Source organism: Seriola aureovittata, chromosome 23, assembly GCF_021018895.1.
Source record: "Seriola aureovittata isolate HTS-2021-v1 ecotype China chromosome 23, ASM2101889v1, whole genome shotgun sequence".
Taxonomy (NCBI): Eukaryota; Metazoa; Chordata; class Actinopteri; order Carangiformes; family Carangidae; genus Seriola; species Seriola aureovittata.
Window position 1 is genome coordinate 12,977,010 of NC_079386.1, and position 11,602 is coordinate 12,988,611.

The 11,602-nt window shown below is 40.2% G+C and overlaps 3 protein-coding genes across 3 annotated transcripts; 2 read left to right on the forward strand and 1 right to left on the reverse strand.

Annotated features, from left to right (window-relative positions):
• Nucleotides 1–435: 435 nt before the first annotated feature.
• Nucleotides 436–2,550, forward strand: si:dkey-183c6.9 (tripartite motif-containing protein 16). The gene has a single exon (XM_056369130.1). The coding sequence runs from the start codon at nucleotides 630–632 to the stop codon at nucleotides 2,178–2,180; it is 1,551 nt and encodes a 516-aa protein (XP_056225105.1). The 5' UTR covers nucleotides 436–629; the 3' UTR covers nucleotides 2,181–2,550.
• A 134-nt stretch (nucleotides 2,551–2,684) lies between these two features.
• Nucleotides 2,685–7,755, reverse strand: gmpr2 (guanosine monophosphate reductase 2). Its single transcript, XM_056369131.1, has 10 exons — nucleotides 7,650–7,755; nucleotides 7,060–7,210; nucleotides 6,639–6,758; nucleotides 5,913–5,996; nucleotides 5,643–5,816; nucleotides 5,427–5,508; nucleotides 4,985–5,091; nucleotides 4,468–4,510; nucleotides 4,211–4,370; nucleotides 2,685–4,058 (listed from the first exon to the last, which is right to left on the reverse strand). The coding sequence occupies exons 2-10, from the start codon at nucleotides 7,144–7,146 to the stop codon at nucleotides 3,869–3,871; spliced, it is 1,047 nt and encodes a 348-aa protein (XP_056225106.1). The 5' UTR covers nucleotides 7,147–7,210; nucleotides 7,650–7,755; the 3' UTR covers nucleotides 2,685–3,868.
• A 259-nt stretch (nucleotides 7,756–8,014) lies between these two features.
• nedd8 (NEDD8 ubiquitin like modifier) lies at nucleotides 8,015–11,052 on the forward strand. The gene is made up of 4 exons (XM_056369132.1): nucleotides 8,015–8,232; nucleotides 8,370–8,417; nucleotides 8,532–8,614; nucleotides 9,283–11,052. Exons 1-4 carry the CDS (start codon nucleotides 8,215–8,217, stop codon nucleotides 9,407–9,409), a joined length of 276 nt encoding a protein of 91 aa, XP_056225107.1. The 5' UTR covers nucleotides 8,015–8,214; the 3' UTR covers nucleotides 9,410–11,052.
• The last annotated feature ends 550 nt before the right edge of the window (nucleotides 11,053–11,602 follow it).

Sequence of the window (11,602 nt, forward strand, 5' to 3'; positions counted from 1 at the left end):
GGACAGTCTTGAGAGACGCATACAATGTAAGTTGCAGGCCATCTTGGACAATACCAACCCCCCTTTCCTAAACATTCAGGCAGGACAGAGAAGCAGCTGCGGCTGCAGCCAAGGTCGCATCTCGCTGAGCTGCAGAACAGAGCGGTTTAGGAGATCCTTTGTCCCCACTGCCATCAGGCTATATTACACCTCAGCCAAAGGAAGTGGCTTATGAACTGGAGTAATTTAACTATTATTGTTTATTATTAATTATCAATTATTATAACTAATGAGCTGCTTGATCTATTTATCTAATATGTTAAATGAAACTTAACAGTGAACTCAACTTAGCCTGCAGGTAAATCCACCCCGTGAGTGTTTACATATTATTAATAAAATCAACATGTGACTACCTTCTAAGAAAACAGAACTGAAAGCGAAACTGTTGAGCAAGTGCGGATGTGGCCAAGTGTTCAGACAAAAGACTGAGAGATCAGAAACGGTTGAACACCTGAATTTAGCAAAATCAGACTTCATTTTCAGTTTTCTGCCAACAGACAGTCAACCAAAGAGCAAGAATTAGGATCCTGAGGACTTTCTTCAACGCTTTTTCAAGTAAATTCAAATCAGGATTTCCGGTTTTTGAAAACATGTCTGACAATCAACAAAAGGACCAAGTAATCCTCTGCGACATGTGTATAGAGGACAGGAAACCAGCACGAAAGACCTGCATGAAATGTGAGATCTCCATGTGTGTCCAGCACCTGCAGGCCCACCTGACCACACCTGTGTTACTACAAACTCATCCTCTGACTGAACCTATGGCTTTATGTGGCACCACTAAATGCCCCCAACATGGAAAACTCCTGGAGTACTACTGCTTGGATGACATGACCTGTGTTTGTGTTTCCTGTGCCATTGAAGACCAGCACCGCCTACACAATATGAAGACCTTCTCCACCGCCCACAAAGATCTCATGAAAAAGTTTGAAGGTGAGAAGAAGGCCTTACTGGTGAAAACTGATGACAAGAATGTGAGTCTGGAAAAGTGGGAGAAGAGTGAAAGAGAGAAGCTGGGTCGTTGTAGTGTGCGTCTCATTGAGGCTGTGACTAACCTGCGTGATATTTCACTGACCAGCATCCAAAGTTCAGTCTCTGCTCGTATGGTGGCCATCAAAACCAGCAAGAGCAGCATGCAAGCAGCGCAGAACGAGAAGGATACCTTCAGATTCCTGCAGATGTATTCACAGGTACACCAGGATGTGGAGAAGGCCAAGGCTGTGGATCTGAGAAAAGGGCTGGAGCCTGGCAGCGATCGTGACAAACTAGTCCAGGAGATCAGGCAGAATGGTGAAAAAATGGTGAAGCAAGCAGGCCAGTTCTGGGGAGCTTTGTTGACTCTGGTTGATCCAGAAAACCACCAGGAGCTCTTCACCACTGGTTCAGACCTGATCTTTGAGCCGCAGATTTTTGGCCCCAGCATTTCACTGTCTAAAGACAACAGGAAGGTTTTCTACAACAGTTGGATGGGGCAATGCGCTGCCACTTTCCTCATCCGTAGCACCCAATCGGTTCCTAACTATCAGAGGTGGCTGGTCAGTCTTCCCAAAGAGTCTGATTGGATCATCGGTTTATGTGACAAAAAGTCTGCACGAAACTTGAGGGGTGGACCTGTCTACGGTCTTTGCTGCAAAGATAACCAGCTCAGCTCTCTCACGACAGAGTATGAAGATAATTGTGATGTATCATCCAATTCAAAAGCTTTTGGGATGCAGACAGGAGAAAACACCGAAACAGAGAAACAACACAGGGTTTCCTCTGCATTAATCACACATCAGGGGGGAAATGGAGATGAGGCCGTACCACGACCTGAAATGGTGGAAGTGTTTTGGAGCTTTCTTCCTTCCTCACTGTCGTTCTTCAGAAGAACCAGACAGCACCAGAGGGAAGAAATACTCACAATTAAGATGGGTCTTAACAACTGGGACCTAGCCCCCTTTGTTCAACTGGGACCAGAAAATGCCCAAAATAGCGGAGATTGGTCCAATCAGCAATGGAGGTGCCGCTGTGGGACAAGTCATTACAGGGATGTCAATAGATACAACCAATCAATGTCCCAGCAATCTCAGAGGCCTAAATGTTCCTGTGGAGAAATTATTGGTGGCCGGTTCATCACAGAAGTGGTTTGTGAGCTTCTGTAATTCGTGGGACCTCACTGATCATTGCTAATCATTACACAAAGCTAAGAAGTGCATGAGTATAAATCTCACTGATTAGTGTTAAGTTGATGTCTAATGAAAATTATAGTGCTGTCAGTGCAAGTATCAGTAATAAGCCCATGAGGTGATTTTTTTATCATACACCATGGGCAATGTAATATCTTGAGCTGAATATCTTTTAATCGTAGCAATATTAATTAGTTTGTTTGGAGTGTTGCTTGCTAATGTACACAACGTTATGTTATATATATATATATATATATATATATATATATATATATATATGTTATATTATGATTTAACTCAACTTTTTTCTGCCTGCCAGTTTAAGATGTTTGTCTCCATCTACTGGTGGTGAATGCGTCATTGCTCTCAAATATACAGGCTCTTCCAGCGCTTTGGTCTTTAGTGTGAAATGCAACATGGAAATCTGTGGCTCTTGTATCATATACACATTGTGAATGATCCAATCATTAATAAAGCCAGTAAAATTTTAAAATGTGGAATGTTTTTATTGACTGGATAAAAGGTGAAATGATAAAAATTGAAAGATAAACTGCATTTTAATTTTATGTTTTGCCAACATAAAACATCATTTCCGCACCAATGTGACAATACAAAATGAAACAACATAGATCATGTAAGAACAGCTTGAAATGGATTTACTTCAGACCAGATGCTGTGTGAGGTGACACCATACCCAATACTTACGGTGCAAAACTTCCAAGGCTAATTCAAGGAATGACCACTTGCTTTAAAGGCTATGAATCATAAATTCAGTGGGCTCACACAAACATGTATGCTATGCATCAGGAGAAGCTAGGACCACAGAACAGAAAAGTGGCACATTATAATGAATAACACTTCTGCTATGAATTCAGTCTTCAATTACTACATACTGCATGCGACCTCATACTGTACTCGCATTCAGCGTCCACTGGTTCATATAGAAATTCTCTAATCTAATTCACCTGCTATTAAAAGAAATGTAATTATGCAAGATACATATGCAGTAGTAGGTGAAATAGTGTCAAAACATTTCCATGAGACAATAACAGAAACTAAATATTAGGCTCTCAAATCATTAAAGTGCAAAACATCACGAGTGAGGGAATGATTGCATTTTTAAAAACAGTTTAGTTTCCCAATTAGCCACAGCAATCACATACATATTTAGGCTTTCTAAATAATTTGCTATTGTTTTATATGTGGGTGACAAAGGCAGTATCTCAGCACAGAGCGGAGACATGTTGTAGATACTGTTTATAGACAGATACTTATATGCATACATGTAAAGAGAACAACTAAGGACCTTGCATTGGAATGATGAGAGACACAGGGAGATGAAGAGTTACTGCTGTAGTTTAGATCTTACTGTGTAGAGACACTGAGACCTGAAACACTCTGGGAATTGTAAGGAAAAAGTTAACCTTCAGAGCGTAAAGCGACTCGGAGTCTGCATGCTTAATATACTACAATTGCATTGAAATACCAACTTGAAGAAAATGTCTCCTCGTGTTAAAAAAAAGGATAAAAATGACAGTATTTAAGTATTAATATATACGTCTGTTCACTTGTGTGTACACATGGTTAATGCACAAACAGCTTGTAGGGAGTCAGACAGGCAGTGATGCAGACTTATCCTTCAATCTGAAGCAGGATCGGCACATTCAGCTGTCATTGCCAAAGACAGTGTTGAGCTGCTGGGTGACCCTGATGAAGGTGGTCCTGCGGCTCAGCTCCTTCAGCTTGGCTGCCCCAACATAGGTGCAGGTGGAGCGGACCCCGCCCAGGACGTCTCGTATTGTCACGTCCACCGGGCCTTTGTAAAGAACTTCAACTGTCTTCCCCTCTGATGCTCTGGATGGAAATAAAAAAACAAACAACATACTAGCATTATCCTCAGGAGACAGTGTTGATAACAATCATCAATGCACACTGTGTGTTTAGTGATCAGTACTGATAGGAAAACACCCAGCAACATAGAAGAAAGACACTTCTGTGACTCTGACCTGTACTCAGCCACACCGCCTGCATGTTTCTTCATCGCTGTGTCGGAGCTCATTCCATAGAACAGCTTGTATTTCTTGCCGTTTTTCTCAATGATCTCGCCCCCACTCTCTGAGTGACCTGCCAGCATACCACCCAGCATCACGAAGTCTGCTCCGGCACCTGAGAGTCGCATTTAAAGAGCCAAACAAAGTTTTAACAGAAATATTTCTTGCTATGGTTCGAATTTGAGTTCAGCTTAAGAAAAACAACAACTAACCAAAAGCCTTTGAGACATCCCCTGGGCAAGTACATCCCCCATCCTGTGTGAGAGAGAAGAGAGGGGAAAAGACAAAACAAACATGTGATGAGAGTGACTATCATGCTGCATGTGTACAGTCTCTTAGTTTAGCTTAAACACTGGACACAGTTAGAAACAGCTACAGCGCTGAAGCTCTCAAATTGCCATGTAATATCTTGTTTGTGTAAACTGTACAAAGAACAAAGTGTGAAAACGACAATTTGTTGTCTTACAGTTAACTATGTATCAGACTCTTTCTTGGTCTGTTGCAGTAATTTCCTGGAGTCTCCGCGTGTTGCCATGGTGACAACAAGCCTCCAATAAGTTACTGCACCCAGCCAAGAAATAGTCCCGCACATAGAAAAAATACCTCTCTTCAAAAAAGAGAAAAAGCCCAGTTTTGAAAATGTCAAACTATTACTTTAACATAAATCTGCACAAGCAGAACTGTGTAGAACTTCTGATTATAGAATAACTATAGAAGACAATCACTTACAGAGATGATGTGGCCACCCAGTCCATGGGCTGCATCTGCACACTCAATCACAGCACTAAGCTGGGGGTACCCCACCCCTGTCTTCTTGCGGGTGGTGCACACGGAGCCTGCAGAGGACGACACAGGGGCAAAAGGATGAGGCTTACGATTTCTAGTCTACAGTCCACTTATATAACACAGTCTGAATTGACCTGATACCCATGTGTTACTCCAAGAAAGTTATTTTCAAATACAGCTCTGTTAATTGAATGTGTTCTTATATATGATGTGATGCACTCACAAGTTAATAATGTTAATGTGTCAATAGTCATGAATTTTTTGTGTTAAGAAAGTGACAGAATGAGATCTATTCAAAAGTTCAAGGTTAACATCTTGAGGTGATGAGGTGATGATGTTCTCTCTTGATGTTGAAATGTGTTAGTAAGTGTTACGCTGTGATCACCTGGTCCGATGCCTACTTTGATGATGTCAGCGCCAGCCAGGATGAGCTCTTCCACCATCTCTCCAGTCACCACATTTCCTGCCTGAGCAAAATAAAAATGATAATAAAAAATGTTTTATTCATTACTTATCCAAGAATTGTTAACTAGTGAACATCCATTCCTTTTTACAACCCCACAAACTGCAGTTTAAAGTCATTGAACAGACATCTACAAACCATTATAGTGTGTGAGGGGAACTTTTGCCTGACGTCTTTGACAAAGTGGACAAAGTGTTCAGAGTAGCCGTTTGCCACGTCGACACAGATGTATTGCAGCTGTGGCACCGCCTCCACGATGGCTGAAATCCTCTCAAAGTCATTTTCACCAGTCCCTGTGCTGACTGCCAGACTCTGGGAGATAAACAGAGAAGAGAGAGAGAGCTGTGTCACCAACACCACCATTAATAAAACTCTCTAAAATAAAAAGGGTACATAATAATTTAGTACCTGCAGGCATTCGGGATGCTTTGCTGCAAACTCCACCCAGTCATCAATAGAGTAATGTTTATGAACCGTGGTGAAGAGAGTGAACTAGTGGAGGAGACAAAGAACAACACATTAATGAATTTATGCAGACATTTATATTCCAGGACACAATTCTGGTTCACATTGTCATCTGTGGACAGTGCAATGAAATCTAATGGCAACGAGGGGCAGGTTTAATAACTATCATTGAGTAAAGGCATAGATAAATGAATGAAATACCAAAACAATTAACTTTGTGTGTGCATATTTTTTTAATCTAACAGATACGAATTATTTTACTGTGGCTAAAAAGGCCAGGAGGGTCCTGAATTAAATACAGTAGTGTGTGTTATTCATTATCATTACAAGGGCATAGAAAAAGATGCTACACAAAAGCCACCTGTGCTTAAGTTCTGGCATATGGGAACAATGATCGCAAGGACTTGATCACCTCTTGTTTTTAATCTGGTCGTTGGAGAAGGGCGGGTAAGAGAACTAGGGCCTGTCTTCATTTATCAGCCTGCTATGTAAAATTGTAGGCATTATAGTGTTGGCAGCTTACATTAAATTTACGTAGACTTATTTGTTTGGACTACTTTTGTCACTTTCCATTCCCACAAAACAAATAACTGAGACTTCAACATCTGCTCTGTGAAGCACTTTGTGGAATAATAAGTGATTGATGTAGACCCCACATGCATAGCCTACCTGGTGCAAGGCCAGGGCCATCTCAAAGGTCCCCACAGTGTCCATGTTAGCAGCGATGATGGGGATCCCTCTGTAACTGCCTTTAGAGTTCCTGAAGGTGAAACTCCTCATCAGGTCCACCTGAAATAGAGAAGAAGAAAAACAAGAACTTAGTGTACTTGATAGTTTAATAGATTTGTTCAACTACTAAGGGAAACCATTTATTCTCATCATGATTCACTAGATGTTACTACAGTCACAGAACAGTGGCAGGAGCCTGTATTTTACAGATGCAGGTTTGTCACTCCACTCACAAGGTGAATAAGAGCTGACATTTTTTTTTCTCTCTGAACTGTGATTACTCAAAGATGACTAAAAGTTCAGGAACTGGAATAATCTATATTTAAATCAGACAGGTTTCATGTGGGGGGAAAAAACCCACCTCACTCCGAGACTTGAGTGTGCTTCGCTTTGGACGGAGGAGCACATCCTTGAAGTCCAGCTTAATGTCATTCTCAATGCGAGGCATTTTGGAAACAGGAGATGGTGTGAGAAACAATGTGAAATGAAGCAGTTTGTCCTGGAATATGAATCTGTAAAAATAAAAAAGGAGCACTTTCTCTAACTCCACTTCATAAAATCATACACACACATATGGTCACTAAATGCCAATAACTACAAGCAAACATGCTGTATGGTCTGAAAGCCCATTGAAAGCAAATATCTTTTTCGCATTCAAAAGACAAAACAACAATAGCCAGAACAGTGCATACTACTCTGTTTAAGTGTAACAAGGCGATTTTAGCTAGCTTACACGCTGCTGGAAATGCTACTGCTAATGCTATTTACACTAAACCATACGACTGATCAGAACAGCGTCGCTTTTTCAGCCCCCACGTCAAAATTCAAGGTTACAACCAGTTGAAAGAATCATAATTGAATCCACTTGCAAACTGGCCTTTACCTTAGCATAAGTTACCAGTTAGTCAAAGAATGGGTTATCTTATAGCTTTAGCAAAAGACAAGATTTACCTTTAAAAAAGTATGATTGATTTTTTTGTCTGTGCTGCAGCTTCCTTTCCTTTCCCACTGTTTACGCGGGAAGTTTTACGGGGGCGGACACCAACTGACGGCCACCTTGTAGTTCTTTAAGGTCTTCATCGTGTAAGCAATACGTAGGCAAAAACTACAAATACGAGAAACGCTTTACGACACGTTGTGCTGATGCCTTAAGCATTATTTTTTAGGTATTTAGAAAAACACATTTCGGCTTGTTTTTGTTGGTACATTGCTCACGCTAATGCAAGATCATTTTAGGACAATTTGTTAGCTTTTTCGACGGTACATGAAGCTGATGCTAAGTCCGAAATCAACTAAAGCGGAACCGTCGACATACAGAAAAAAGGGGCGGTGGGAATCGCCGAGAAACACAGGAAACACCCATTGAATTTTTTGGAAGGGAATATCGAGTTTCTTCATAAAATACCGCATTAACATTATCTATCAACCCGCAGTTGGTCAAATCATAGATTCAGTTAACATATAATAACGCCACTGATCCCGCTTCAGTGAATTTTAGAAAAACAAGTCAACAAAGATGCTGATAAAAGTGAAGGTAAGGCATAGCAAGTATAACGATTAGCCCGGTTGAACAGTTAGCCAGTCATTTGAACAGTTGTTATTACTGAGTCACTGAGTTGTATCTATTGTCATAAATTTCTTAACAATAACACAAAAGTATCTTTATTACAGACGCTCACTGGCAAGGAGATAGAGATCGACATAGAGCCCACAGATAAGGTATATGATCATTTATTATTTCCTCTCTTTTGCTTTGTGCTGATAATAACATACGAGGATTAGTTGTCCAGTATGTGTTGGAGCATTGAGTGTTTTGCATTAATTTCCATCCAGGTGGAGCGGATTAAAGAAAGGGTGGAGGAGAAAGAGGGGATTCCTCCCCAACAGCAGAGGTTGATCTACAGTGGAAAACAGATGTAAGATAAAGAAACACTTTCTTAATTAAAGCGTAAAGTTGGAGACATTCTGTATATTTTTCTTATTGTCAATAAGTTCTGTTAAAAGACCAAAACCAACAATGAATTATCCCACTAACAATTTGTTAAAAACTACTAAACAGCTGTTTTGGAAATTATTGAGCCATTCTTAAGAGTGAAGCTATGTATTTATGACCTGTTTTCAAGATTTACATCTTTGATAGGAACAAATGTGTTTGGAGTGAGTGCCACAGACACGGTAGGGAAGTGGGAAAGTATTTAACTTCAGTTCAACATTAACTTTATTGTGCCCTGCGGGGCAAATTTTCTGTGCAGCCAGTTGAAACAGAAAACCCACAGACTTTAAGTATAAGATACATAAAACATAATAAAATACATGAAAGATACAATAGAATTGAAATTTTCCAGGGATTAATTGACAATAAGAAAATTAAAGTTGCATATCTTTATATCTGTAAGAATGTTTTATATTTTATGCTAATTTATGTTTGTTTTTTGTTTTTTTGGTGACATGGCTTCTGAAAGATATGTCATTGTGACGTCCTGTCATTAACCATGCTGTCAATATGTAAAGTTCAGTTTTTCAAAAGGGGCATTTCTGCTGCCTGACGTCCTCTGCTCTGCATCCCTTTACTCTCTTTGCGTAGGAACGACGAGAAAACAGCTGCAGACTATAAAATCCAGGGAGGCTCTGTTCTCCATCTGGTACTCGCTTTGCGTGGAGGCCAGGTGCTCCGCTCTCCCAGATGCCTCTACTCAAAGCCTGCATTGTAGCCATCACTACAAAACATGCCTTAGCTTTTGCAATGCCTACACTAAGAGGATACACTGAAGACACACAGCCACCAGTTGCGGAGCCACCTGGTGGCGCTGTAGGCAACACAGAGCCATTGGTAGAAAGAGTTAGATCAGGTTCTGTTTGTGGCAGCCTCTTCCTTTCAGCCAAGAATGTGTTGGCTTTGCAAACATTTCCCCCCACTGTTATGGCGAGACACTCCACATGTTAAAGCTAGGCTGGTGGAGAAGACAAAGTTATTTTCAAAATTAAACAAGTGTTGGTTATAGAATCACAACCCAGAAGTAATTTGGCTGCCATGGAAAATGTACATGGAGTTTTCTGTTTATATCTAAAGCTCTGAAGCAGGAAAAGCCAAGTTTCCCAAAGCATTTAAGCAGAAATGTTATCTTTGTTCCACTAACCCACAGTGAAGTAGAGATAACGGTAGCATAGAGATGCTTTAGGGAAACTCATTTGGATTGCAGTCTTTGCCTTCAGAGTGTGACACAAACTAAGGTTTACTTGTTCTGCTTCATGCATGCTCTCTACAAATCGCCCCCACTCACGTAGTATAATTACTGAAGCTACTGCATCAACATATCAAAAGTTAATTTCTCTTGTGAAGCTCCCATGTAGCTCAGTTAGATTTGTGAAGGATGTGCAACAGTGTGCTTAAAAGTTTAGTTTTACACTTTAGGGAAATGCACATACTTGCTGTCAAACGCAAAAAAATCCTTTCAGCACTTCTGAAGTTAACAGATAACCACGTTGTAATTTGTTCGTTTGATATATACAAAAAAAAACTTTAAAATTACTGTCAGATGCTTTAGGGAGGATTATATGCTGGACTGTTTCTTGGTTCTCGGCAGTTACCAGGCAACAAACGGTCTGCTGTGTAACCCGCCAATGGAATTATCGTTTTAAACTTTTTCTTTTTTCTTTTGTAAGGATTAAAGAAGCAGAATATAATGTGTTAACTACTGAGCTTCAGAGGTGCTGATAGTTGAATTTTCTCACCATTGGAGCCAGACAATCTGTTTCCAATCTTTGTGATAACAAACGGCTCAGGTGCTAACCTAACTGGCCGTAGCCTTAATGGAAGAAAATGAGAGTGGCATTGATCTCATCATCTAGCATTAACTCTACACCAGAAAGTGAATAAGCATGTTTCCCAAAATGTCGAACTGTTCCTATAAGGGAAAACAATAACTAAACGTGTTTTATGTGCTTTGTGTGTCAGGAAAACCTCCTGCCACTTAAATCATTTACCACATAGTGTGCTTTACTCCTGCTTCATAAACAGACTGAGCATGTCCACTCAGTAGGATAATGTTTTATAACATTTCATGTGAATTTAATTTGTTAAGAGTAATTTGTTTTTGTGCCGATTGCATATTTTTACTGTTGCAAGAAGACGAGGGGCTTGCTGACTATGGTCCTGTCTGACAATGGCTTCAGTTTACATGGATATTGTTAGGTTTGTTTGTATGTTCAGAGAAGCAGTGTTAACTTTTGGGATTGCTGTGTATGCACCTATATGCTGCCCCCACACCCCACTTAAATTCACACAGTTGTGTGAAACTGGCCTATGCTGTGGATTAGTTTGTGAGGAGAATAAAAATTATGTTGATGCTAAAAATGCCTCACCTTTGTCTTTCTGTGTGGATTCATCCAAAATGTTTGATACAACTGAACAAAAGAGGCATGAAAAGTCTTTTTCATTTATGTATATTTTTTATTCTTGCCACACACACACCACCAATATGTACATTTACATTTTTACACACAAAAATAGACACAAGTTTGAGAGATATCAGTGAAAATGGCTCTCAGTATGGTAGGTAGACTGCAAAAGGCAAACTTAAATTACACACAAAATGATTGAGAATGAACATCCTCACCAGGCGGTGTATTGTAATGCGATGATGTATTGCCAAGATAAGGATGACTTAGATCACCAACATAGGAAACTATATTTCCTCTGCTTTGAAGGCCTTTTTTGGTCTGAATTAAAGCAGGAGGTGGAGGTTGCAGCTCATAAGGAAACCTTGAGCAGCAAGGAAGTTAAGACATGAGTCAGAAATATCAGCACTGTTGAGCTTCCTTGAGATTTTAAGCGATGCATCGTACAGGATTTGATTGAACTTGTGATGCCATATGACGCAAAGTTGCAGCATTTGAATTCTGAG